Raw genomic sequence first — 26,383 nt, 5'->3', positions numbered from 1 at the left:
AAAAGGAAAGGAAATCAAGGGCACCTACAGAATGGTTAAGCCTTAATAAGTAGACGGGACAATTCTGACATATCCCAAATTGTAAAAATATAACTAGCATTCTGATATATAAAACAATCTCTTATAATTTTGCTTAGCATTACCTCAAACTGATTTCCTGAAGGAACTAAATTAAGTTTCTGAATCAACAAGCAAAGAATTACTAGGCCCTAAGTCCAACCAACCACAAAAACAAAATTCTTTCAAAGGCCAGAAACATTTGAAACTCAGCGTTGAAACAAGGCCCAACACTGCAATGTAAATAAAATGAATCAGGCCACTTTGTCTATTTTCCACAATAACATTCATATTCAAGAGAATAATCAACAGATTTCCTTTGCCTATGATCCCTAATTCTACTACTGTTTGATCTAGAAGGCTGCCAATATCCCACTTATCAAATATAATAAAGTAGAAAAGTTTGTTCTCACTCAGAACTTAAAAAACAGACTGACGTTGCCACTCATCTACTATCAAACCACAAAGTCTGAAAATCGAAGGCCTCCATTCAAGGCCAATATAATTTACCTGAATCTAGGAAGGCTACTGCAAAGCCACATTCACAAAATTTCCAAGCTATCTGCGTCATCCATCACCTCTGCCCTAGTCTTGAAAATGCTGGTTGTGATATATGTTGGAAAGAAAAACAGAAGGAGAAATGGAAAGGAAATAAGGAATCTCCCACTCTTGTTTTATCTCCAATCTAAATTTTCAGAGTTAATCCATTAACAATGGTGATAAGTATTGCATTATCAATTAGTGCATACTTTAAAACTGAAGCTGTTACTGGCACAAATCACCAACAGACTTGCTATGACCTGCATGTTATTTAATTAGCATTTTCTGTTTACTATGTTTACAAGAGGAAAGGCACACCATGAAAAGCCTTAATGCTTTACTTCCAAAAAGAACCAGCACATAATCTTATAAAAAAACAGAAAGCTGTCATTCAGTCTCCTGATACACTTTAATTACAGCTATGATAAGATTTCAAATGGACTTCTGAGCCCCACACCCACGCATGTTTTTCCTTCTCTGCATAGCTGCACTTTGGGTTTACTCACCTATCAGCTCCAAGTCAAAGGTCCAACCTTCATTAACCCTCTATTCTAGAGAAGTTGATTTTCCCATCTTCCCAAATCTAATCTTGTACACTGTGCCTTTGTTCCGGCCATTCACTCTTCCTAGATAGGAGGTGGCCTCCACTCACCTCACCCATCAAAATGTTACCCTCTACAAGGCTCATTCAAATTCCACCTCCTCCACAAAGTACAGGTATCCCCTCTTATCCCTGGTTTTTGCTTTCTGCAGTTTCAGTTACCCTTGGTATAAAAATATTAAATCAAAAGTTCCAGAAACAAATAATTCATAAGTTTTAAATTGTGTGCCTTTCTGAGTAACATAACAGAATCTCAAGCTATCCTGCTCCTTCCTGCCCAACAAGTAAAGCATCCCTTTGTATAGTGTATCCTGCCCAGTAGTCACTTAGTAGTCATCTGTCAAGATACCACAGTGTTTGTGTTCAAGTAATTCTTATTTTACTTAATAACAGCCCCAAAGTGCAAGAGTGATGCTGGCAATTTGAAAATGCCAAAAAGAAGCTATAAAGTGCTTCCTTTAAGTGAAAAGTTGGAAAGTTCTCAACTTGATAAGGAAAGGAAAAAAATGGTATGCAGAGGTTGCTAGGATCTACAGTAAGAACAAATCTCCTATCTGTGAAATCATGAAGAAGCAAAAATAAATTAATGCTAGCTTTGCATTCGCACCTCAAACTGCAAAAGTTATGACCACAGTGCACGATCTTAAATGCTTAATTAAGATCGAAAAGGCATTATACCTGTCCAATAATATATTTTGAGAGAGAGGGAAAGACCGCATACACATTCAGGCATACCTTGTTTTATTGCTCTTTACTGCGTTTTTCACAAATTGAAGGTTTGTGGCAACCCTGCTTGGAGCAAGTCTATTGGCACAATTTTTCCAATGCATTTGCTCATTTCATGTCTCTGTGTCACATTCTGGTAAATCTCACAATATTTCAAACCCTCCACTAGCAAAATGATTACAACTCGCTGAAGGCTCAGATGATGGTTAACATTTTTTAGCAATAACATATTTTTAAATTAAGGTATGTACATTGTTTTCTTTTAGATATAATGCTATATTGCACACTTAATAGAGTATAGAATAGTGTAAACATAACCTTTATATGCACTGGGAAGCCAAAAAATTCATGTGACTTGCTTTATTTCAGCATTTGCTTCATTGTGGTGGTCTAGAACCCAACCAGCAATACCTCCAAGGTATGCCAGTAACTTTTACTACAGTACATCATTATAATTGTTCTATTATAAGTTACTATTGTTAATCTCTTACTGTGCCTAATTTATAAATTAAACTTTATCACAGGTATATATGTATAGGAAAAACATAGTGTATATGTAAAGGTTGGTACCATCCACACTTTCAGGCATCTACTGGGGTATTGAAACATATCCCCCTGGATAAGGGGGGATTACTGTATTTCTTCTCTGGATCTGATCTCATCAGCCTCATCTTTCCACTTCCCTCTAGTAAGAAAAAACAGCCATGCACTAATCACATGACATTTCACCACACTATCATGTACTTGCACACATTCAGGTCTGCACTATAGCAACTTTTTTTCTCCTCACAACACCCTTCATACTTCTATTCTCTCTTCCCCGGTACCTTGCCAGCATTGCAAACTGCATTCATCAGCTCAGACAAAAGACCACAGACTGGGTGGCTTAAAGATTAAAAATTTATTTTCTCACAGTTTTGGAGGCTAGAAGTCCATGGCCAAGTGCCAGCAAATTTGGTTTCTGTTGCAGACTTTCTTCCTGGCTTATAAACAGCCAGCTTCTTGCTGTTATGTGCAGACCTAGCTCTCTAGTATCTCTCTTCTTATAAGGAGGCTAATCCTATTTGGATCAGGACCCACCCTTATGACCTAACTTAACCTTGATTATTTCCAAAGAGGCTCATCTCCAAATACAGTCACACTGAAGGTTAGGACTTCAACATATGAATTTGGGGGGCACACAAACATTCATAACAAACAAACGTAAGTCATTCTCACATATGATAGTTCAACCTAAATATTACCTACTCTATGAACCACCCAAAATAATTAAACACATCTTTTCCTTGTCCACCACACACTGTGGCCTAGATGTGTGGTTGCTGTTGTTTCTGATTACCCATGTATGCTTGAAAAGAAAATGCTGGATGAAGGTTCTATATATGTTAAATAGATAAAACTTGTGCATTTGTACTGCTAAAATCTATACTCTTACTAATTGCCATCTTAACAATTCCTGAATTGTTTCTGAACAATCTTCCATTATCACTGTAGGTCTGTCCATTTCTCCTTATAATTCTGTCAATTTTTGCTTTGATTATATTGTGTTAAAATGCACACAGGTTAAGGACTATCAAATTTCCCTGGAGAATAAGTTGTTTCTTTTACCATTAGCTAATGACACTCATTTTATCTTTACATTAATTTTATAATACTAATCAGTTATCTTTCAGTTAGTATTTTCCTGCTATAGTCTCCTTTATTCCTTTTTCTTTCAACCTTTCTATGTCATTACATTTTAGATGTATCATTCATAAGCAGAATATGCCTGAATTTTTTAATCCAATCTGAGAAGTTTTGTCTTTTAAGTGGCAAGTTTAGCCATTTACATCTATTGTGAATAATGATATACAGCTGACCTTTGAACAACATGACTTTGAACTGCAGAGGTCCACTTATATGCAGATTTTTTTTTTAGTAGTAAATACTACAGTACTACATGATCCACAGTTGGTTGAATCTGAGGATGTGGAGCCTCAGATGTGGAGGAACCGTGTAAATGGAGGGCTGACTGTAAATTATACTCGGATTTTTGTCTGCTCAGAGAGTCGGTGCCCCTAATTCCTGCAATGTTCAAGGGTCAACTGTATTTGTATTCATGCTTACCATCTTATTTTGTGATCTCTATTTACCAAGATTTTCATCTACTTCTTTTTTCCCCTTTCCTGTCTTTTTTTGGAATGACTGCACTTTCTTCAATGGCATATCAAGAGCATTTCAGTGGTAGTATTACAGACCAAAAGGGGGTACATTTTCTTTAGAGAATTTAAAAACAAAAATAAAATCAACTAAAGATGAGACTACTTTTTATTATCACCAGGTGCTGGCAATTCTAAAACTGTCAGTTTAGAAATTTGTTTTTTTGTTTTTTGCTATGATTAGCGCTGAGTTTTGATAACACATATGTAAGCTTCAAATTAGCATATTTTTATTACTTATCTTTTAATAAACATTGCATTCTACACGAAGTTAGTTTGGCGCACTCCCAGTTATACTATCTGCACCACATACATGCACAAATGTACTCAGCTACACACATGTTCAGATAATATTTTTAATGGTTCAGAATCATTCAAGCTTACTTCAAGGGTGGTTTCATATCTCCAATCCCTGGTGTACTTCATGTTCTTGCATTTAAACAGTAGGTTCAAAATAAATAATGATTATAAAGTCAAAGAAACAAGAAGAGTCTTCCATTCTGCTATACTTTCAATGCCAGGAGGAAAAGACAAAATATGGTAGACTAGGTTGGCAGAAGAATTCAAAATGGGAATGTTTAAACACCTCAATTGCTTTCATCAAAAACATTCTAAAGCGGGCTTCCCTGGTGGCGCAGTGGTTAAGAATCCGCCTGCCAATGCAGGAGACACGGGTTCGATCCCTGGTCCGGGAAGATCCCACATGCCACGGAGCAACTAAGCCCGTGTGCCACAACTACTGAGCCTGTGCCCTAGAGCCTTCGAACCACAGCTACTGAAGCCTGTGTGCCTAGAGCCCGTGCTCTGCAACAACAGAAGCCACCGCAATGAGAACCCGCGCACAGCAACGAAGACCCAACGCAGCCATAAATAAATAAATTAAAAAAAAAGAAAGTTACTATTTAAAAAAAAAAAAACATTCTAAAGCAATGGATCATTTAATGACAACATATGCCATTATTTAGCCATTTTCTCCAATTTTTACAGAAGAAACTTTAGAAGTTTTTACCAAATGTATTAGAAAATGATGGATTTTCTGGAAGAAGAGATTTTAGTGAAAGTGTTTTAAGGACAGAGATATTAAAAAGCCACTAGGACTGACATCAAAAGAAAAATGATATGGTCAACACTGCAGTTTCAGGAATTTATTGTAAAACAAAATTTTTAATGAAACTGCCTGATTTATCCTTATGTTCCTCTTTTCCTAATTTTACATACACACACATACACATGTGTGCATGAAAAGCTTTCTTTAATAAACTATGAATAGACATAGAATGACCAATTTAGTATACTGTGTAGTAAACACAAATAAGCAAAGAATGCCCATTTTGATGAAGTCACTGACAGATCTGCAAAGGTTGTCAGTTTCTCTTCTGACCATTATTATTTGTTTCAACTCATAATTATTACTGAAAATAATCTGTCACATAGAGAAAGGTGGTATTAAAAAATGATCCATTCTAGGTATCAAAAATACAAAGTACATCAATGGTTTTCTTTATATGTTTTTCCTTTTACTATTTTGGAGGTTACACAATTTCTATTTTGGGGGCATTTACTCTTAAAATTGTAACTTGTAACTTGACCTAAGCTAATCTAAAATTAACTAATAACATCTCTAGCCTCTGCCCAAATAATATGATTTCAAAATGACTGAACTGATTCCACTCTCCTATCTTCCACATTATTGTTCAAAATAATATTAGATCCACTTTATTTTTAAATCTTCCCAGATTTATTCATCATCAACATTACACTCAATGCTACATAAACTTAACAAAATGTTTATTAACTTTTTAACACATTGCTTCCTACTGTCCATTTATTATTTTTGAGTTCTACTTCTTTGTTCCTGAAATACATTCTTTAGAGTTCTTTCAACAAGGGGCTGTGAGTAGTAAACTCAGATTTTTTTTTTAATTTGATATCATTCATGAATAACTGTCTAGCAGGGAACTGATCTCTACACTACTCTAAAAGACACTACTCCACTGAATTCTTAAATTACTACTGAAATACTTACTTCCTCCTCTTCTGAATCATCATCATCATCATCATCATCTTCTTCCACATCTTCACCAAGAGGTGGAGGTAAAGGACCAAGGATATCTTCCTCCATATGATTAACTGGTTCTTCTGCCATTTTAAGGGGTAAAGGGGGGCCAATTAACTCATCATCAGAAGATTCAGAACTTGCTTCACTTTCACTGCTGCTTGTATCCCTGAAAATATAGAAACAGAAACTCATTGCCTTTGCTGAAACAAAGAAAGTACTCTGGAGATAATACTGATTTCTCAGGAAACCCTGACTCTCCTTTTAACAACTGAGTTTTTTTTAATGTTTTTAAATTTGTAATTCAAACATTGAATGTGTGACTCAAATATTATTTCACCTAAAGAAAGTAAAAAACTTCTTTTATCTATCTTACCTAAATACAAAGTCAGAGACAAAAGCTCAGAGCAATTACATGTTAGAGGCCCATTAGATAATCCTCATTCATAAAGAGCCAGCAGAACAACTGGAATGTGGAAGAAAAACTACTAGATACTACACCATAAGAAAGAAAACTACTGAGATAACCAATGTTTCTATTCACTATATGTGAATACGATCACTGTTTGCCACAGGAGTAAATAAAGTCAGTCATGTAAGAAAGTTAATATTACTGTCAAAATGTTTCAATATATTTTATGAAATACAAATTATTTCTCAGTGCTAATCCGAGTTTGCTGAGTTGCTAAAATGTTAAACGTATTGATAGCTTTGCTGGATTGTAAAGATACCTTACCCTAGGGAGTATCATATTGATTCTCAACTGTTTTTCTACCCAACACACCTGAGGACTATTACACACTCTCATTAACGTCTATATCAAACACCTTTATACATTCGGAAGCCACCACCATCCACCATCCCTCTACCTCCCACCCCATCCCAAAAGGTTGAGAACTGCATTCCTAATTATATCAATTAATCTATCAAATATTTTCTAGGATTCAAAGTGTCACTGCCTCCTAATGAAGTATCTCTAGAATATAAGCTCAATGAAAGCAGAAATTTGTTGTGTTCATTGCTGTGGCTCTAGCACCTACATGATGCCTGACATGGGCAGTCAATATCTACTGAAGAAAAAAATGGGATTTTTCTTTTTATTTTCATCTAGGTTCAATATTAAAAGGAATACATACTCACATACATGTTATCCTTATACAAAGACAGGAGCTAGCAAACCTCCATAAAGAGAATTTCTCTTTTTTTCAACAGTTAAGCTCAAGGTGCTCCAGCCCCACAAGCCTTCTTCATAACTGAACACTTGAAGCTTGGTTCAGCCTGAGGGTCTTTGCACTTGCAGTTCCCTCTGCTAAAACACTTGTCACATGGCCTCTTTCTCATCATTCAGTTCTCCTCAAATGTCACCTCCTCAAAGAGGCCTTCAGACACACACCCCTTTCTAAACTTTCAAACACATCCCCATCAGTCACCATTATCTTAATTACCTTACTTTGATGATCTTTATTATGTACATTGCTAAATTATATTGTTTAATTATTTAGTTGTTTGTAATCTGTTATCCATCCCCGCAAATGTCCCCACAGCAATATGAGCTGAGATCTCATCTGACTTGCTAAATGCTGTATCCCCAATTTCTAAAGCAGTGCCTAACCCCCAGAAGATGTTCAATAAATACTTGAATGACTGAATAAATCTGTATTAAACTATTCATGCTCCCAAATTTTCTCTCTTGTGATCAGATCACAAATTTCTGACTGTACTGGTTACAAGTCACAGACTTCCTTAATGCAAAACTAAGGCCACAGAGAGCTCTAAATTGAAATGTTAACCCTTAGCACCCATGCTTTAACCCAGTTAACTAGTTCAAAAATAATCATTGAACTGAGAACTAAACAGATCCATATAGATTTCATGGCTGATTATGCAGGCCTAATACCCACATGAAACCTGATAGAATGTATCAGCTTTTAATTCTGCTTCTGGCTTTTTGCTGCTAATGTGCACAAGCCAAAAAAATGAACCATTTTTAACATATTTTCAAAATCCTGAAAAACAAAGTCCATGAAATTATGTCCAAAAATGTCCTTGACTGAAAACAGTACATTCCACGTTTAAAATACGCCTTGATTCAATGTGGTACCCAAATATGAACCAGAGCCTGAGAAACAATATGTACTCGATGAGAAAACAGTTGAGTCAATCCTAACGTTTTCCTCGGCTGACTTTTTTTTCCACCTGACTTTTTAAGTGAGATTTTAGCTAGGCATTAAATAAGATGTATGGTTGTACAATTTCATTAAATCCATAGGCAAAATTCATTGTTTCTGGTACTACTTTCTTAAAAGGAAGTGCGAATGTCTAAATGATTCCTACCTTACAAATCTGGAGTATATCAGTATTTCTCTACTATCCTACAGCTATTTTTCATAGGATAAATGACGTATTTCTTCTTGATTTCTGAATGATAACTTACACCCATATAATATTTCTTTAAGCAAATAAAAAGGGTAGTTTTAGATTACTGTCTTTCTCTAAGCCAAATTTTAACAACATTGTAGACGTTTTTTAAATTATCTGTATGCACTGTGAAACAGACTCTCAACATGCTACAAAGGAGAAAATCTAACATGAAACATACTTAAAATATATAGGACCAAATGAAATACAGCCAAGAGAGCAAAAGACCAATCCCAGAACTGAATTCAAATTATCATAATAAGTAACTTATATATAATAAGTGTGCATTTTAAAAAAACAGTGAAGAAAATTATCACCATATAATGAATGCTGAACATTCATAAAATAAAATAGAAAACTACTCTGCAATCACACCTTACGTTACACATTAGAATCACCAAGATGGGACTTCCCTGGTGGCATAGTGGTTAAGAATCTGCCTGCCAATGCAGGGGACACAGGTTTGAGCCCTGGTCCGGGAAGATCCCACATGCCGCAGAGCAACTAAGCCTGTGCACCACAACTACTGAGCCTGTGCTCTAGAGCCTGCAAGCCGCAACTACTGAAGCCCACGTGCCACAACTACTGCAGCCCACCCGCCTAGAGCCCGTGCTCCACAACAAGAGAAGCCACCGCAATGAGAAGCCCATGCACCGCAATGAAGAGTAGCCCCCGCTTGCCGCAGCTAGAGAAAGCCCGTGCGCAGCAAGACCCAATGCAGCCAAAAATAAATAAAATACATAAATTTATTTAAAAAAAAAAAGAATCACCCAGATGGGTCAAAAATAAAACAAAAACAAAAAAAGTTGGATCCCTACCTCACATCATATACATAATGAACTCAAAATGGATCAATAAGGGCTTCCCTGGTGGCGCAGTGGTTGAGAGTCTGCCTGCCGATGTGGGGGACACTGGTTCGTGCCCCGGTCTGGGAGGATCCCATGTGCCGCAGAGTAGCTGGGCCCGTAAGCCATGGCCACTGAGCCTGCGCGTCCGGAGCCTGTGCTCTGCAATGGGAGAGACCGCAGCAGTGTGAGGCCCGTGTACCGCAAAAAAAAAAAAATGGATCAATAAGCAAAATGTAAGAGCCAAAGCTTTGTTTTTTTAGAAGAAAACAGGAGAAATCTTCATGACCTATAATTTGGCAATGGTTTCTTAGATATGACATGAAAAACATGATCAACAAAAAGAAAAAATAGGTAAGTTGGACTTCACCAAAATTAAAAGCTTTCATGCATCAAAGGATATTAAGAAAGTAAAAAAACAATCTAAAGAATGAATAAAATATTTGCAAATCACATATCTGATGAGTTAATAACCAGAATGTATAAAGAATTCCTACAACTTAACAACAGAAATACAAACAACACAATTTTAAAATGGGCAAAGGACTTGAATATGCATTTCTCAAAAGAAGATATACAAATGATCAATAAGCATATCAAAAAATGCTCAACATCATTAGACATTAGGGAAATGAAAATAAAAACTACAAGGAGGGACTTCCTTGGTGGTCCAGCGGTTAAGAATCTGTCTTCCAATGCAGGGGGCGTGGGTTCAGTCCCTGGTCGGGGAACTAGGATCCCACATGCAGCAGGACAACTAAGCCCACGCACCACACCTAGAGAGCCCACATGCCCCAACTACAGAGCCCATGTGCTCTGGAGCCCACATGCCACAACTAGAGAGAAGCCCGCATGCTGCAACGAAAGGTCCTGCAAGCAGCAACCAAGACCTGACACAGCCAAAAATAAATAAATATATTTAAAAAAAAAAAAAAACTACAAGGAGATACCACTTCCCACCTACCGAGATGACTATAATAAAAACAAAACAAAACATGGAAAGTAACAAGTGATGGCAAGAACGTGGAGAAATTGGAACCCTCACACATTGCTGGTGGGAATGTAAAATGGCGCAGCCATGGTGGAAAACAGTTTGGCAGTTTTTCAAAAAGTTAAACATAAAATTACCATATGACCCAGAAATTTCACTCGTAGGCATATACCCAAAAGAATTAAAATCAAAGACTCAAACAGATACCTGTATGCCAGTGTTCACTGCACTCACAATACCCAAAAGATGGAAACCCAAGTGTTCATCAGTGAAAGATGGGGAATTACTGCTTAATGGCTAAAGTTTCTGTTTGGAGTGATAAAATTTTTGGAAATAGTGATGATGGCTGTACAACATTATAAACATTACTAATGCCTCTAAATTGTATAATTTAAATCGTTTAAAATGGAAATTCTTATGTTAAAAAAATTTTTACCCCAATTCAAAAAATCAAGACACCATAGTAAAAGAAAACATTTAGAAATACAGAGGTAAATTGAAGGAAAAAAATGCTAAAAGAAATTTAATCATTTCCTCTGGGAAGCCAGAATCATGAGCAGGGAGAAATGAGACTTTATAATGTTTGACTTTGTAATGTGTATACCCTACTTCGATAAAAATTTAAAAGATCAGTGGTTGCTAAGGGTTTGTGGGGAGGGAGGGATGAAGAGATGGAACACAGAGCATGGTGAAGGCAGTGAAACTACTCTGATTGATACCATAGTGGTGGATAAATGTCATTACAAATTTGTATAAATTGACAGAAGGTACAACATCAAAGAGTGAACGCTCATGTAAACTCTGGATTCTGAGTGATGAAGATGTGTCAGTGTAGGTTCACCAACTGTAACAAATATACCACTCTGGTGGGGGCTGTTGATAATGGAGGAGGCTATGCATGTACTGGGCCAGGTGATATATGGAAAACTCTCTGTACCTTCGGCTCAATTTTGTTGTGAACCTAAAACTGCTCTAAAAAACACTCTACTAAATTTTTTAAATTAAAAATAAAGGGGCTGGGGAAACTGATTATTCATATGGAGCAAAAAATAAAAATGAATAACATCTTTACATTATCCACAAAAAAATTAATCCTATATTGATTTAAGACCTAAATATGGAAAACAAAACTTAAAAACTTTAGATAAAAATATAGAAAGTTATCTTTATGACCTCAGAGTAAGGACTCATTTCTTAAACAAAAGGCACACATCACAAAAGAAAAGGTTAAAATGAGAATATATTAACATTTGAAACTTATGTTTTAAAAAAATACCACTGAAAAACAAAAAAATAGTAATAGTAAACCACCAATTAAGGGGAGAACACAAGGAACCTGAGAGAAAATCTTGCGGAAGACATAGTTCTTACTATATCTTCAGAAGAAAAAGTATATGACAAATAAACTTTTGAAATGATGATGTACAACCACACTGGTAATCATCAAAATGCAAATGAACACTATAAGGATACCACCTCACAACAATCAGATTGGCAAAAATAAAAATGTCTAACAATAACAAGTGTTGATGAGGATGTGGAGCAACGGAAACTCTTACACTCTGCTGGTGGGAAAGTAAGTGGGTACAAACTCTTTAGAAAACAACTGACCCAAATCTAAAGATAAACGTGTACTGGGCTTCCCTGGTGGCGCAGTGGTTGAGAGTCCGCCTGCCAATGCAGGGGACATGGGTTCGTGCCCTAGTCCGGGAGGATCCCACATGCCGCGGAGCGGCTGGGCCCGTGAGCCATGGCCACTGAGCCTGCACGTCCGGAGCCTGTGCTCCACAAAGGGAGAGGCCACAACAGTGAGAGGCCCGCGTACCAAAAAAAACAAACAAACAAAAAAAAACAGAAAAAATAAATAAATAAATAAAGATAAACGTGTACTTACTCAAAGACCTAGCAAGTCTACTACTAGGTATATACTCTAAAGAAACTTTTGTACAGTAAAACAGAGGATAGCTATAAGGAGATCTCTAAAAGCATATTTTATAATAGTATAGAAAAACAGCAACCTAAATTGACTAGACAATGGATAAACTGTAGTATATTTCTAAGTGGAAAACTAAAATGCACTGAAAATGAAATGAACTATAGATTCACTTGTCAACATGAATGTGAAAAACCTCTTGTTGAATAAAAAAAGCAAATTGAAAAAATACATTCATTACAGCATTAATGACATCTATATAAAATAAGAAATCATACAAAACAACATGTATTTAGGAATACACTCATATATAGTAAAATTATTAAAAAGAGGATGTAAAGATAAATACAGGGAAGGTTTCCCTTGTGGACCAAAGGAGTAGGATTTCAAAGCACTGATAAAGCTCTACAACTGTCTCACATGCTGGGTGTTTGTTTCATTGTTCTCTTTACTTTAAATGAAGGATATCTAAAGTTTTATATGTATGACAAACTTCATAACAAAAATGTTTTGTCGAGCTTCCCTGGTGGCGCAGTGGTTGAGAGTCCGCCTGCCGATGCAGGGGACATGGGTTCGTGTCCCGGTCCGGGAAGATCCCACATGCTGCGGAGCAGCTGGGCCCGTGAGCCATGGCCGCTGAGCCTGCGCGTCTGGAGCCTGTGCTCCACAACGGGAGAGGCCACAACAGTGAGAGGCCCGCCTACCGCAAAAAAAAAAAAAATTTTTGTCTAATTAAGGGGAAAAATATCCCTAACCTTACAGTGTCCACAATCATATAAAAGAACACACTACAGAAACAGTACATGATAGTTTACAGCATAACATGCTAAGTGGCACACTAGACACTGGGGAGAAAGATTTTTAAATATGCGAAACAATATTATTTAAGTCTTAGGGAAACAGAGATACACAATAAACTTACAAAGAGATACATGGAAAAAATTCAAATTTAGAAGGTTGGTTACTTCCGACAAGAAGGGAAGGGGATGCGATTGAAGATAGTTCTCAGAAGTGTTCACTCCTAACAGCAAAAGTTTACTTCTTGTCTAGTAGGTATTGTACTTTATCACCGTTTTGAAAGTCTTAAATACTTCATAATAATTTCTCATTTAAACTCTTAAGGTAATTTTTATTAAATCTAGAAAAAAGAAAATAGCATAACAATCTCTTATGTGAGGAAAACTGATTGCCTAAGAGATATCTTAAATACATTAAAACAATATTATCAAACAGATGGGAAAATGAGAATAAGAAAAAATATCAAATCTAAAAAGTTTATTAACATACATATAAAATATGAGGTCAAAATTCAAATAAATGGAGAAGTAATCAGATTTATTCAAAAGGAGATATATCAAAATCACAAGAAAAAATGCATAGCTTCAAGGCAATTAGAATATGCAAAAATTAAACTTTAAGATGCTTCACTGAGGAAAATTTAACATTTTTCTCCGCCTGTATAATTTACTGTTACTTCTTTCCTAATATATGAGAGGGAATTATTTTTAAGCTACCTTAAGCATTTTGAAAGCCACTGGCAAAAGAGACTTTAAAAGTCCTTAACAACTGTGAATTTTCCTATTTTTTATTAAAAATGTGTTTTACAAAACTTCAAAAGAGAATTACCTTTAATTATGGTTTCTTTGCCCAAGGGAAAAGGACACCATGTCCCTTCTCAGGACCAATAAAGACTGCTTCATACAGTGCCAATGCATAGTACTTGTGGTGATCAGCAAAAGAAGTTACCACTTCCTTTATATCTCTGGGAAAACTAAAATCTGACAGTATTTATTTGCTGATCTCTAGTTAGAACTGAAGGTCTTTAAAAAGAAAAAATGAGCTCCTTAGAACAAAATCACTATCTTTATCCTCTTTTTTTCTTTCTAACAGATAACTACCCAGTTTCACTAGCTATTGTAAAATTAAACACCTAAATGAGAGTGAAAGAAGTTATCTAATCATAGCTATAAAGAATTCCTAGCCTGTTACGTCCTTATGAATAGGGACCTGTCTTTTTTCTTTTTTAAAAACATTACTTATTTATTTTTATTTTTGGCTGTGTTGCGTCTTCATTGCTGCATGCGGGCTTTCTCTAGTTGTGGCGAGCAGGGGCTACTCTTTGTTGTGGTACGCAGGCTTCTCACTGAAGTGGTTTCTCTTGTTGCGGAGCATGGGCTCTAGGTGCACGGGCTTCAGTAGTTGCAGCACGCGGGCTAAGCAGTTGCAGTGCACGGACTCTAGGGCACACATGCTTCAGAAGCTGTGGCTCATGGGCTCTAGAGCACAGGCTCAGTAGTTGTGGCGCACAAACTTAGTTGCTCCATGGCACGTGGGATCTTCCCGGACCAGGGATCGAACCCGTGTCCCCTGCATTTGCAGGCGGATTCTTAACCACTGTGCCACCAGGGAAGTCCTAGGAACCTGTCTTAACTGTCTTTACTTCTTAGAATATAGAACTCTGCCTCGCCCATAGGTGAACTTAAAATATTTTCTTAAAAACAATGCATAGGCAAAAGGTCAGTCACCATCGTTTTGTTTGAATCCATTACCAATTCAGTCATTGACTTCAATGGCCTTGTAAAAGTTACTTGATTTCTAGATGTTTCCATGTGTTTCCTTAATATGAAAAATGTTAGAGGCACTAATTTACTAATGTTTTGAATAGTGGAAGCAAAAGTTGCAATATATTTAAGATAACTAACTAAGCACTCAGTTATAGCCAGATGGTGCCAACATTTCCCAGAACATGAGGCTCGTTCCCAGCACAAAATCACTGTTCCCTAAACTGGAGTTGTGGAATAAGACAATCACAGAACAATAAATTGAGTGAAAAGCTTTCTAGGAGCCATGGCAAAAAGAGCAATGGTGTTCCAAGTGTCTAATAAGAAAAAGCACTTAGGGAAGAGAGGAATTTTTTCGTCCTGGTGCTAAATTCAAGAAATAACTTATTGGATGCATACTAATATAGTAGAAAATATCTTTAGGGACTTCCCTGGTGGTGCAGTGGTTAGGAATCCGCCTGCCAATAAAGGGGACACGGGTTCGAGCCCTGGTCCGGGAAGATCCCATATGCCGTGGAGCAACTAAGCCCGTGCTCCACAACTACTGAGCCTGGCTCTAGAGCCCGCGAGCCACAACTACGGAAGCCCGCGTGCCTAGAGCCCGTGCTCCATAACAAGAGAAGCCACCGCAATGAGAAGCCGGCGCACCGCAATGAGTAGCCCCCGCTCGCCGCAACTAGAGAAAGCCGGCACGCAGCAACAAAGACCCAACGCAGCCCGAAATAAATAAATTTTAAAATAAGAACATCTTTATTTACTACAAGTTGTAGTCCAAGATATTTTCTTTCTTTTTTTTTAATTTTATTTATTTATTTTATAGTAGTTTATTAGTTGCGGCGAGCGGGGGCTACTCGTTGCGGTGTGCCGGCTTCTCATTGTGGTGGCTTCTCTTGTTATGGAGCACGGGCTCTAGGCACGCGGGCTTCCGTAGTTGTGGCTCGCGGGCTCTAGAGCCCAGGCTCAGTAGTTGTGGAGCACGGGCTTAGTTGCTCCACGGCATATGGGATCTTCCCGGACCAGGGCTCGAACCCGTGTCCCCTGCACTGGCAGGCGGATTCCTAACCACTGCGCCACCAGGGAAGTCCCTAAAGATGTTATTAAAATGGCTATTTTTTTAAACGGACTTCAAATTTAATTTAGCTACAGTGAAATTATTTCACTAGTAACAAGACTCAATGTTTAAGCAGAAATAGCTTAAAGACTCCTATAATAGAGAAAGAAAATCTAGATAAAATATATCTGATATTAATATAGTCTCAGTTAAGCTTCTGACAGGCTATTCATCCGCCATGGATTATTCATTCAATGCCTTCTGAAACAGGGATAAGTAAACTTCCATTCTTTTGATCAACAAAATACTGTAATAAAGTTGTATTATTTTATTTTTCTTGATATATCATTCCTATCTTTATATTTGATATAGATGGTCCCCACTTACAATTTAGACTTAACGATTTTTCAACTCTACAATGGTGTTAAAGCAATACTCATTCAGTAGAAACCATACACTGAATTTTGAATTTTGATCTTTTCCAGGACTGGCAATAAACAGTACCAAACTCTCTCATGATGCTGGGCAGTGGCAGCAAGTCACAGCTCCCAGTCAGCCACACAATCATCAGGGTAAACAATCAGTACACCTACAACCATTCTGTACCCGTACAACCATTCTGTTTTTTACTTTAGTATTGTATTTAATAAATTACTTGAGATAGCCAATACTTTATTATAAAATAGGCTTTGTGTTCTATGGCTTTGCCCAGATGTAGGCTAATATAAGTGTTCCGAGCATGTTTAAGGCAGACTAGGCTAAGCTTTGATATTCAGTAGGTGGTGTATTAAATGCATTTTCGACTTAACAATATTTGCAATTTATGATGGGTTTATCTGGACATAACCCCATCATAAGTCAAGAAGATCTGTAATTATAATCTCAACAGTAGTTCTGTAATTTTAATCACTAATGACAAAAGTAATGCTGGGTTTTGTTATATCAATAAAATTTATTCTCAATACCAATACTGCACGTTCTTTATCTCTGGACTTTAAAGTTAGTATTGCAGAAAAAACAGAATCAACAAAACTACTGAAATTTTTACAATTTTCAATTAATGGAACCATTTGTTTGTCAAAACCTTAGCAATAAGATAAATTTCCAAAAACACAACAGTAGTTTTTTGACATCTTAAATCATCCCAAAAATAAGAAACTAAAGGTAAATACTAAATGTTCCTCTTAGGAAAAAGGGTTTTTTTCCCTATCATATTGAAACCCAAAGACATTGTAAGACTGACAACTTATATAAAACCATAGACAATGCTAAACTGCATTTTTTGACTAATATAAAGAAAGGACACTCTCCAGCAGGGGTTGGTAAAATTTGGCCCAGTGTTTGTTTTTTAAAGATTTACTGAACACAGATAAGCCCATTCATTTACGTGTCGTCTATGGCAGAATTGAGTAGTTGAGAAAGAGACCACATGGACCCCAATTCCTAAAATATTTACTATCTGTCCTTGACAGAAAAAGTTTGCTGACCCCTGCTCTTTACTAATATATGCAAAGATACTCATATGCTTCAGAGACTAAATAGATGTTAAGGTTGCACTGTTATGAAAACGGAGAACCAGACTTGTAGTCCCATATAGATATCCCTTCCCTCCGCAAAGAGAAGTTATAGAAAAGACCAACCAACACTATTATGGAGAGATATTCTGCTCAACAGCCTAGACTGAGATACCAAAGAATGCACCTTCTGGGTGAACAAAAAATGCAATTACATAGTATAAGTGATATTTTGTGTATTTAGATATTTTATGTTTTTCTACTGTAAAAAGAGGAAATAGTGAAATTCACTGGTGAAATTTGCCATGAATAGTTTATGTAACCAATTTGATGATTTAAAATATATCTAAACAACATTAGAATTCTCATATTATCCACCTAGATTTGATATCTATATACCTATTTATATTGTTTAAAGTTCTTAGTAATTAAGTTACATAGTATTAAATTTCAATTTAAAGTAATTTCAATGGCTGCTTTCTCCTATAACTCGATAAACTTTATAATGTGCCTCTATTTATATTCTTTCTTATTATCTATTTCCATAAAGGATCCTACCAAAAAAGGTTATGAATGCAGAGTCTGGGGAAAGGGACAAAAGATGTAAATGACAAAATAAACATGAAAAAAATAATAAACTTGTCAACATCTTTCCAACTTTACGTAGTTATGCTCTGCAGTCAAAAGGCATAGATTTTTTTTTTTTTTTTTTTTTTATGGTACGCGGGCCTCTCACTGTTGTGGCCTCTCCCATTGCAGGGCACAGGCTCCGGACGGGCAGGCCCAGCGGCCATGGCTCACGGGCCCAGCCACTCCGCGGCATGTGAGATCCTCCCAGACCTGGGCACGAACCCACGTCCCCTTCATTGGCAGGCGGACTCTTAACCACTGCGCCACCAGGGAAGTCCAAAAGGCATAGATTTTAATACTTCATCTGGAACACTTCAGAAAAAGTCAATTGATTTACAATGTGACAAATGACTTTTTCCTGGTTCTAGACATACACAATTGCCTGAAATGGGAGAAATTATGCAAGCTTTTAGTATTAGGAACTTTGCCTAAATTGTGGTACGAACGCCTAGAAAAAGGTAGTTTAATAGCATTCTTTTGAGAAAGACAAGCACCTGGAAGATGATTTAGAGCAATCTCTGGCCACATTTGAGCCTGAAGATGTTGGTTCAAGATCTTCACTTTGCCTTCTTAATTCTTTCTCTCTGTTCATTTCTTCCTCTTTTTCTCTTGCTTCTGAAAAGATTATAAAATTTTTTCAACAGTTAGCCTTCAAAATTTGTTATTATTTAAAATGCTATAAATTAACTTAGTTACAAAGATGTAACATAGACATGTTACCAGTAACAGCAAAAAAAATTATCAATCTAAATGCCCAACACTGAGAAAATAACTGAAGTTTACTGTGTATCAACATAATATGAAATACAGCCAATAAAAATAGTGATAGAAGAGAAATCCCTGGCAGTCCAGTGGTTAAGACTCAGTGCTTTCGCTGCAGTGGCCTGAGTTCAATCCCTGGTCAGGGAACTAAGATCCTACAAGCCATGCAGCAGAGCCAAAAAAAAAAAAAAAAAAAAAAAATAGTAATGGAAAATGTACAAATCTGAGAAAATATAAACAGATATGCTAAGCAAAATTAACACGTGAACAGTATATGAACCATGACTGTACTATGTAAAAAGATGTGGCAAGTGACCAGAAGAAAGCATTCAAAGGTAAGATTTTAGGTAATCTCACCTTCCACTTTTAACGTTTTAAACCAAAAATTCAGTACTTCATTCCTTTCTGAATTTCCCAAACTGGATTTTTGGTCAGAGACTTCCTACCAAAATTATGAGGAAAGTTGAATTACATTTAGTTTCCAGAGTTGTTTACCTTGGAAAGACAAAAAAATTTTATCCAAGGAAATCTAATCTTTCTCGTCTGATAATCTCACTCAACAACTGGGGCAGAAAGCACATAGGAAGGAAATTAATTATATGAATAAGACTTGTTCTCAATTGCCACCATCCTCAATAACCTGAGATAATCTTTAACATTTACTTCTTAAGTTAATAATGAAGAATAATACACCCAAAGTTGAGTAGTATCAAAGGGCACTTATTAATTGGAATGTTGTACTCTTTAGGTCTTTTGTTGCTAGGATGTAGAGGATGAGTAACAAGGAGATAGGCAGCAACTAGCGTCAACAACTAGCCTTTTGTTTCAAACATGGAAGATAAAACTCTCCAGGAAGAGGTAAGGCATAGCTCAGGTTAATTTTTTTGTGCTCTCCACTGGGCTGGGTTAGGAGTTAACAATTCGGCCCTCTGATGCTGGAGGAGGCTGAAAACAATAAGAGAAGGATAATGCCCAAATTTAAGAGTGAGCCTGCTGGGCTCCGACCTTCATCCTGCTTCTCCAGACATTCCCTCCATTCCCTCCAGGGTGAGGGGGGATTGGAGAGTGAAGCGGGGAAGGCCACACTTGAACTGTAGGCTCAGGTCTTAGGGGCAGTTCTGACCCTAATCAGGAAACGATACTAAGGCACACGTTACTAGCCACCTACACAACAGCCACTTCTCTCTTTCTCCTTGCCAAAACCACAGTTCTCCCTAGGTAAGAAGCAACACTGTGTTTCAGGAGCTGCTGGGCCCCTCCCTGCACAGGGGGGCTGAAGTTTGATTCCAAGTCAACCATAGTGCTCCTGCAATGGCTGTTTTTGCAAATGATGTGCCACACTAATACCGGCTAGTAACATGTGAGGGGAAGTCAGCTGAAGGTACATTTGAGAAAGGTTTTCTTGCTCCTAAAAAGTGTTACACAAAAGTCTCCTTTCAGCCTGTGGAGGTGGTCACCTGCATGTAACAAAATTTAGCTGACAAAATTTTGAGACATGAGGACAGTCTGCTTAGGACAAGCCAACACTCTAAAGCTGGCAAAGCAGAAAAAAGGGGAAAAAACTTCATGTCCTTCATATCAGGACGCAGGAGACAGAACAGCCCCACTCCAGAGTTCTTGTCATAGTGCAATACTAAACCTTTCTTATTTAAGCAATTTTTTTATTAGGTCTTCTATGACTTCTTTGAAAGTAACCATTAGCATCTTAATATCAACCTTAATTTAACAAAAATAATAGCAACTAATATATGGAGCTTACTATGCTATGTAGTAGGCATTCTTTTAAGTATTTCCTGTAAATTAACTCCTTTACCGCAGATGTAGAGAATGGACTTGAGGATATGAGGGGAAAGGGTAAGTTGGGACGAAGTGAGAGAGTGGCATGGACTTATATATACTACCAAACGTAAAATAGCTAGCTAGTGGGAAGCAGCTGCATAGCACAGGGAGATCAGCTCGGTGCTCTGTGACCACCTAGAGGGGTGGTCTAGGGAGGGTGGGAGGGAGACGCAAGAGGGAGGAGATATGGGGATATATGTATATGTATGGCTGATTCACTTTGTTATAAAGCAGAAACTAACACACCATTGTAAAGCAATTATACTCCAATAACGATGTTAAAAAAAATTAACTCCTTTAATCTTCATAACAATTCCTGAAGTAGAAACTTTTTTTCTTCACCTTTATTGGAGTATAACTGGCAAATAAAACTGTGAGATATGTAAAGTGCACAATGTGATGATTTGGTACAAAAATACATTGTGATAGAATTCTCCCCATGCAGTCAATGAACACAACCATCACCCCACATATTTACCTTTTTTTTGGGGGGGGGGGGTAATAACATTTAAGTTCTACTGTCCTAGCAAATTTCAATTATACAATACAGTTTAAGTAGATACTATCCTCCCTTTATAGTTGACAAATCCAAGGCAGAGAAGTAACAGAGCTATTAAGCCTCAAAGCAGTGAATTGAGGCTCCACAACTGTAACTTTCCTTGATGTGACCAGACTTTCTAGAGACTGTAAAATTATCCAACGACTACCACCTACCTTATAAAACAGTGAGTCTGCCTCTCTCTCCAATGGGCCATAAAATACAGCCCTTTATTGCTTACTTGTCACCAGACTATCTGGAAACTATGACCCACCCACCTAACTAGAGTTCCTTCCCAGGGGATGAATACTCCAAACTATTTGCCCCATCCTGGTGAAGATCTAACTTTTTAATTTAAAATTTAACTTTTTTTTTTAACAATAGTAAGGATTTTCTATTCAGAGAGGCTTCTGCTGTCACCTGCTGCTTCATAAAAGAAGAAGAAAAAAGAAAAGACATTTTTGAGGAAAAAAAATATTTTTTTTCCTCATTGTTGACTGAGGACAAACCAAAATGAAACATAATTCAATAAACTGTAGCTCCCGGACCAAGGGGATCATTTTCACATATTTTTACTGAACGTAGGACCAAGAACACTGTAAAAATGCTCCATATGTTCCCTTAACAAAAGTGAATTAACCTACCCCCCATCACCTCATTTTATTCTTCCAAGTACCTCATTTTATTGTTAACTCTCTACTCTCAGATAGTTACCAATTCTGGATAGCCATTTCTGCAAAAGCACCCCAGATGTATGCAACTCTCATTTAGGTTAACAGCAAACTATCCAAGGACTTGCCTGGTGGCACAGTGGTTAAGAATCCGCCTGCCAATGCAGGGGACACAGGTTCGATCCCTGGTCCAGGAAGATCCCATTTGCTGTGGAGCAACTAAGCCTGGTGCCACAACTACTGAGGCTGTGCTCTAGAGCCCACGCGCCCCAACTACTGAGCCCGTGTGCCACAACTACTGAAGCCTGTGCACCTAGGGTCCCTGCTCCACAACAAGAGAAGCCACAGCAATGAGAAGCTCCCACAATGCAACCAGAGAAAGCCTGTGTGCAGCAACCAAGACCCAATGCAGCCAAAACATATACTTAATTTTTAAAAAGTAAAAGATTAACAAAAAAATTTGAAACGTTATTCCCTGACATTTTACATAACACATATTTTATTGAAGTTTTACAGTAACTCATCCTTTCTGTTAGAGCATTTAACAACCAAAATTTCACGTCCGTATACACAGACAATTAAACTTGCCATTAAAAGGGACCAAAGTTCTTATTTTCCTCAAGTCTGATGTCAAAGCCCAGGAAAAGATTCCAATACCAATCATTAAATAAAATATGCCCATATCAGAATTTGTTAACTTTTCTTTTAAGAAAAGTAAGTCAAACTTTGGATTCTTGTGTTTAGATCAGGGGTAGAAACAGCAGCCCATATCCAAGACTGTAACACTAAATCAAGAAAGTTGAACGCATTTAATTCATCCACAAATATCAATAGGAATACATGGTCTTGAGGTAATTTTTCAAAATTTTAAAAATGTAATAACTCTTTACTGGAATTCCTCTTAGGTGCTAAATGCATACATACTTCACTAAGAAAAATGACAGGAACTAAAAGTGGTATTTATAACACTGCTGTTTAAAAAGTACTCTGCCCAACATCTTAATTCCTTCAAGAATCTTCTAAGAGAGATCTTATTATTATTGCCACCAAACTGATGGGGAAATTAAGGATCTGAAATTTGAAAATCCATCCAATGTCATTCATCTAGTGGAATGTGGGGTTAACCCTTAAACCTGCATCCTCCAACTCCAAAACCCAAACTCTTTACTATTCATCATGCCATTTAAAAACATTCTCCAAAGATGCAGGATTTATTTTTTTAAAGGCAGTATTGCAGTTTTAAATTCAATTCAATCTTCACAAATATATATTGAGAACCTATCTATCTTGGAAGGCATGGTCCTAGGGACTATAAAACTTAGGTAGGAGAATAAGACAATCCCTATTCAAAGCATTTTGTATCACACACTGAAAGAGGTAAATACAAGAAAGTTATACTGTAACAGTGTAAGTGTTCACTAAAACATTTAAAAATTAAGTGTATAACACATTCGTGTATGCTGCAGATAGCATGTGTTTACATATTGTTTGATAATATTAAATTATTTAATATTTTTAGGTGTAGTAAGAGTATTTTGGTTAAGATCTTTCCAAATCCTTCTCTCTTAAAGACATACTAAAATATTTATGGGTGAGATAATGTACCTAGGATTTGTGTCAAAGTAATCTAAGAGGAGAAGTAAATGGAACTAACACTGGCCATGAACTGTTAAAGTAGTTAAATCTGTGTGATAGGTATACGGGAGTTCATTACTATGTTACACTGAACGTAGAAATGAAAGTGTTTTTTAAAAAACTACATACTATATGTAGATAGCTGTCTTTTCACCACACATACACAACAAAAAGTGTTATTCTTCCAAAAACCAAAAACATTTCATATCAAGTGCGCTTCCCAAATATGAGATATTACTGCTACATAATTTATCATTTTAAAACCAACAATGACAAGTGCTGGAATAACATTCACTTAAATTTTTCCAGGAGTCCTGTCTCTGGCTTCTAGCCCTTTCTGCTCTATCAGGTTACATCTATCCTTTCTCTAGTGTAAGAATGATCTGAATCAGATCTAAAGAAAGCAGTAGAGGAGTCAGTCTCCTTCTAAGACCCTGAGGTGGTATCTAGAATTGCTAACCACCTGGTATCAAACCACACAGTCTGGAAGTTAAGGCCTTCATTAAATGTCTGATACAACTTATTAATGCAGAGATTCAACAGCAGCAGCCACATTCACTGTTTGTCTCAATTTTCTATACTGTCTGGGTCAACGGTCAGTGGTGTACACAGCTCTGAGAGCCACCTCTCGCCCAGCCTTCCAAATACTGGTTCCGCTGTAAGCAGGAAAGAAAAAAATGAAATGAGAATCAGATAGAGGGGGGGAGAAGAGGTAATAAAGAAACCACTACTCTGATTCTTATAAATTAATTTTGAATCCTTGTTTGTTCATACCTCACACTACTAAAAGATTTTAGCTCTCAGACCTTCTTATCCTGTTTAGATGCAACTTTGATCGTGTTTAAAAAAACAAAGACAAAAAGGCGTCTGCTTCCAAAGGAACCAGCACATATGGTCTTTTAACAATTTTGAAATTTTTTTCAGTCTTATAATTTTATAACTGGTAGGACACTGGTGTAAGCTGGATCCAGTATTTAATCCTATAAAAGAGCAAGTAACTGAACTTCTTACCCAGTGTTTTCCGACTTCTTTCCACTGCTGTTCTTCGAGTTTGTTCAAACATTGCTTCCAAATCAAATGTGCGAGCTTTTTTCCCTAAAACAGAAATAAGTAGCAGACTATGATTTTCCTGAACTAAGTTGGCCAAACTTTACGTACTAAATAAATACTTACTGACTGACCAATAACCACTTAAGTCTACCTAATTTATAGTAGGGCTACAAAATAACCATAAAATATCAATGAAGAAAGAGTTTACTTTCCAGGGAATTTTTAATTACAATCTCATCGCTAAATAACATTAACCAGCCAACTTTCCCATCCTCCTGTAATTCATCTAAACCCTACTCCTTGAAACTAAAACACTGGTGTGCTAGGCAGAATAGAGAATATTCATATCCTAATCCCTGAAACCTGAGAATATATTACATTACAGGGTAAAAGGGACTCTGCAGATTAATTAAGGTTATGGACTTAAAAACTGGGAGATTATACTGGCCAGCGCAATCTAATCATAGGAGCCCTTACATGCAAAGATGCAGAATTGATATAGCAGAAGTCAGAGAGACCTGAAACTTGACAAGAGCTGCAGTTCCCTTGAAGATGAAGGGGGCAAGAAGACAAGTGATGCAGGTATCTAAAAGAGCTAAGAAACTCCCACCAGACAGCCAATAAGGAAATAAGGAAACCACAAGGAACTGACATTCTGACAACCTGAATCTGCTTGGAAACAATGCTGTATTTGCTTTTACTGACTTTTTTTTTTTAAATAATAATACCTATTCTATGTTTCTTTGCCAGAATATGATAAAAATGGCTTTCTTACACACTACTGACTTTGTTATAAACTGAAACCACCTTTCTGAACAGCATTATGACAATATATATCAAGAAGCTTTAAAAGCTATATGCCCAATTTTTTGTTACTTTTTAATATCTGTATTTTTTATCAAAGTAGTCCCTTTTAGAAATCTACCCTATGGAAATATGCATAAAACTCCTTTTACAAAAGGAGATAAAAGAATTATTTATAAAAATGTTTATTTATTACTGATAAAAGTTAGAAACTATGTGGGATAAAGTTAAAAATATTACAAATTATAGCATTTCTATCTACTATTCAACCATTAAAAATCATGTTTTGGAAAAGCATTTTATAATATGGGAAAATCCTCAAACTATTAAGAATTAAACAATTTCTATATAATTAAGAATATAAAACTGTACATATATACGATCTTACAACAGGAGAAACTGGAAAACAAACTAACTTTTAAGTCTTCATTTCTAGAACATGAAATTATGAATGATTTTACTTTCTTCCTTCTTATTTATTGGGTTCTTTATATTTTCCTGCTATTTACATGTGCTCCCTTTGAAATTGGGGAGAAAGCTATTTAAAAGAACTGAAACAAAAATAAGTACCAAAATACTACAGAAGTATACAGTACTTTTGTAGCCATGACCACCTAGAAGTAAATATGTTTTGTGGCTCGAGACGTTACCAGAATAAATGAATGTATGAATGAACAAAAGAGAGACTGAAATGAAGATTCTGGAGTAGAAAAACTGGAATCAAAACAGACTAACCTACAAGGAACTACTGTATAGCACAGGGAACTATACTCAATATTTTGTAATAACCTAAAAGGAAAAAGAATATACATATATAAGTGAATATATATAACTGAATCACTGTGCTGTACACCTAAAACTAACATGACATTATAAGTCAACTATAACTTAATAAAATAAAAGATTTACTATTAGAACATCACCTAATGGCCCATTTGTTGCCAAAAGGGCCACCTTATTACA

The 26,383-nt window shown here is 36.6% G+C and overlaps 1 protein-coding gene across 4 annotated transcripts in view; it reads right to left on the bottom strand.

Moving 5' to 3' along the window:
* Nucleotides 1–26,383, bottom strand: part of WDR70 (WD repeat domain 70) — a 310,180-nt gene that overhangs the window by 283,138 nt on the left and 659 nt on the right. For 3 of the 4 annotated variants that reach the window (XM_019930128.3, XM_019930126.3, XM_073802065.1), the window contains exons 3-5: nucleotides 24,578–24,661; nucleotides 18,616–18,736; nucleotides 6,149–6,347 (exon numbers count right to left, since the gene is read on the bottom strand). In XM_019930128.3, the coding sequence (XP_019785687.2) occupies nucleotides 6,149–6,347; nucleotides 18,616–18,736; nucleotides 24,578–24,661 (404 nt within the window). The remainder of the gene's footprint in view (nucleotides 1–6,148; nucleotides 6,348–18,615; nucleotides 18,737–24,577; nucleotides 24,662–26,383) is intronic. The other variant, XM_073802066.1, reaches the window with a different exon arrangement.

This window comes from Tursiops truncatus, chromosome 3, assembly GCF_011762595.2.
Source record: "Tursiops truncatus isolate mTurTru1 chromosome 3, mTurTru1.mat.Y, whole genome shotgun sequence".
Lineage (NCBI taxonomy): Eukaryota > Metazoa > Chordata > Mammalia > Artiodactyla > Delphinidae > Tursiops > Tursiops truncatus.
Note: the sequence above shows the minus strand (reverse complement) of the source record. Positions and strands in the feature narration are given on the sequence as shown.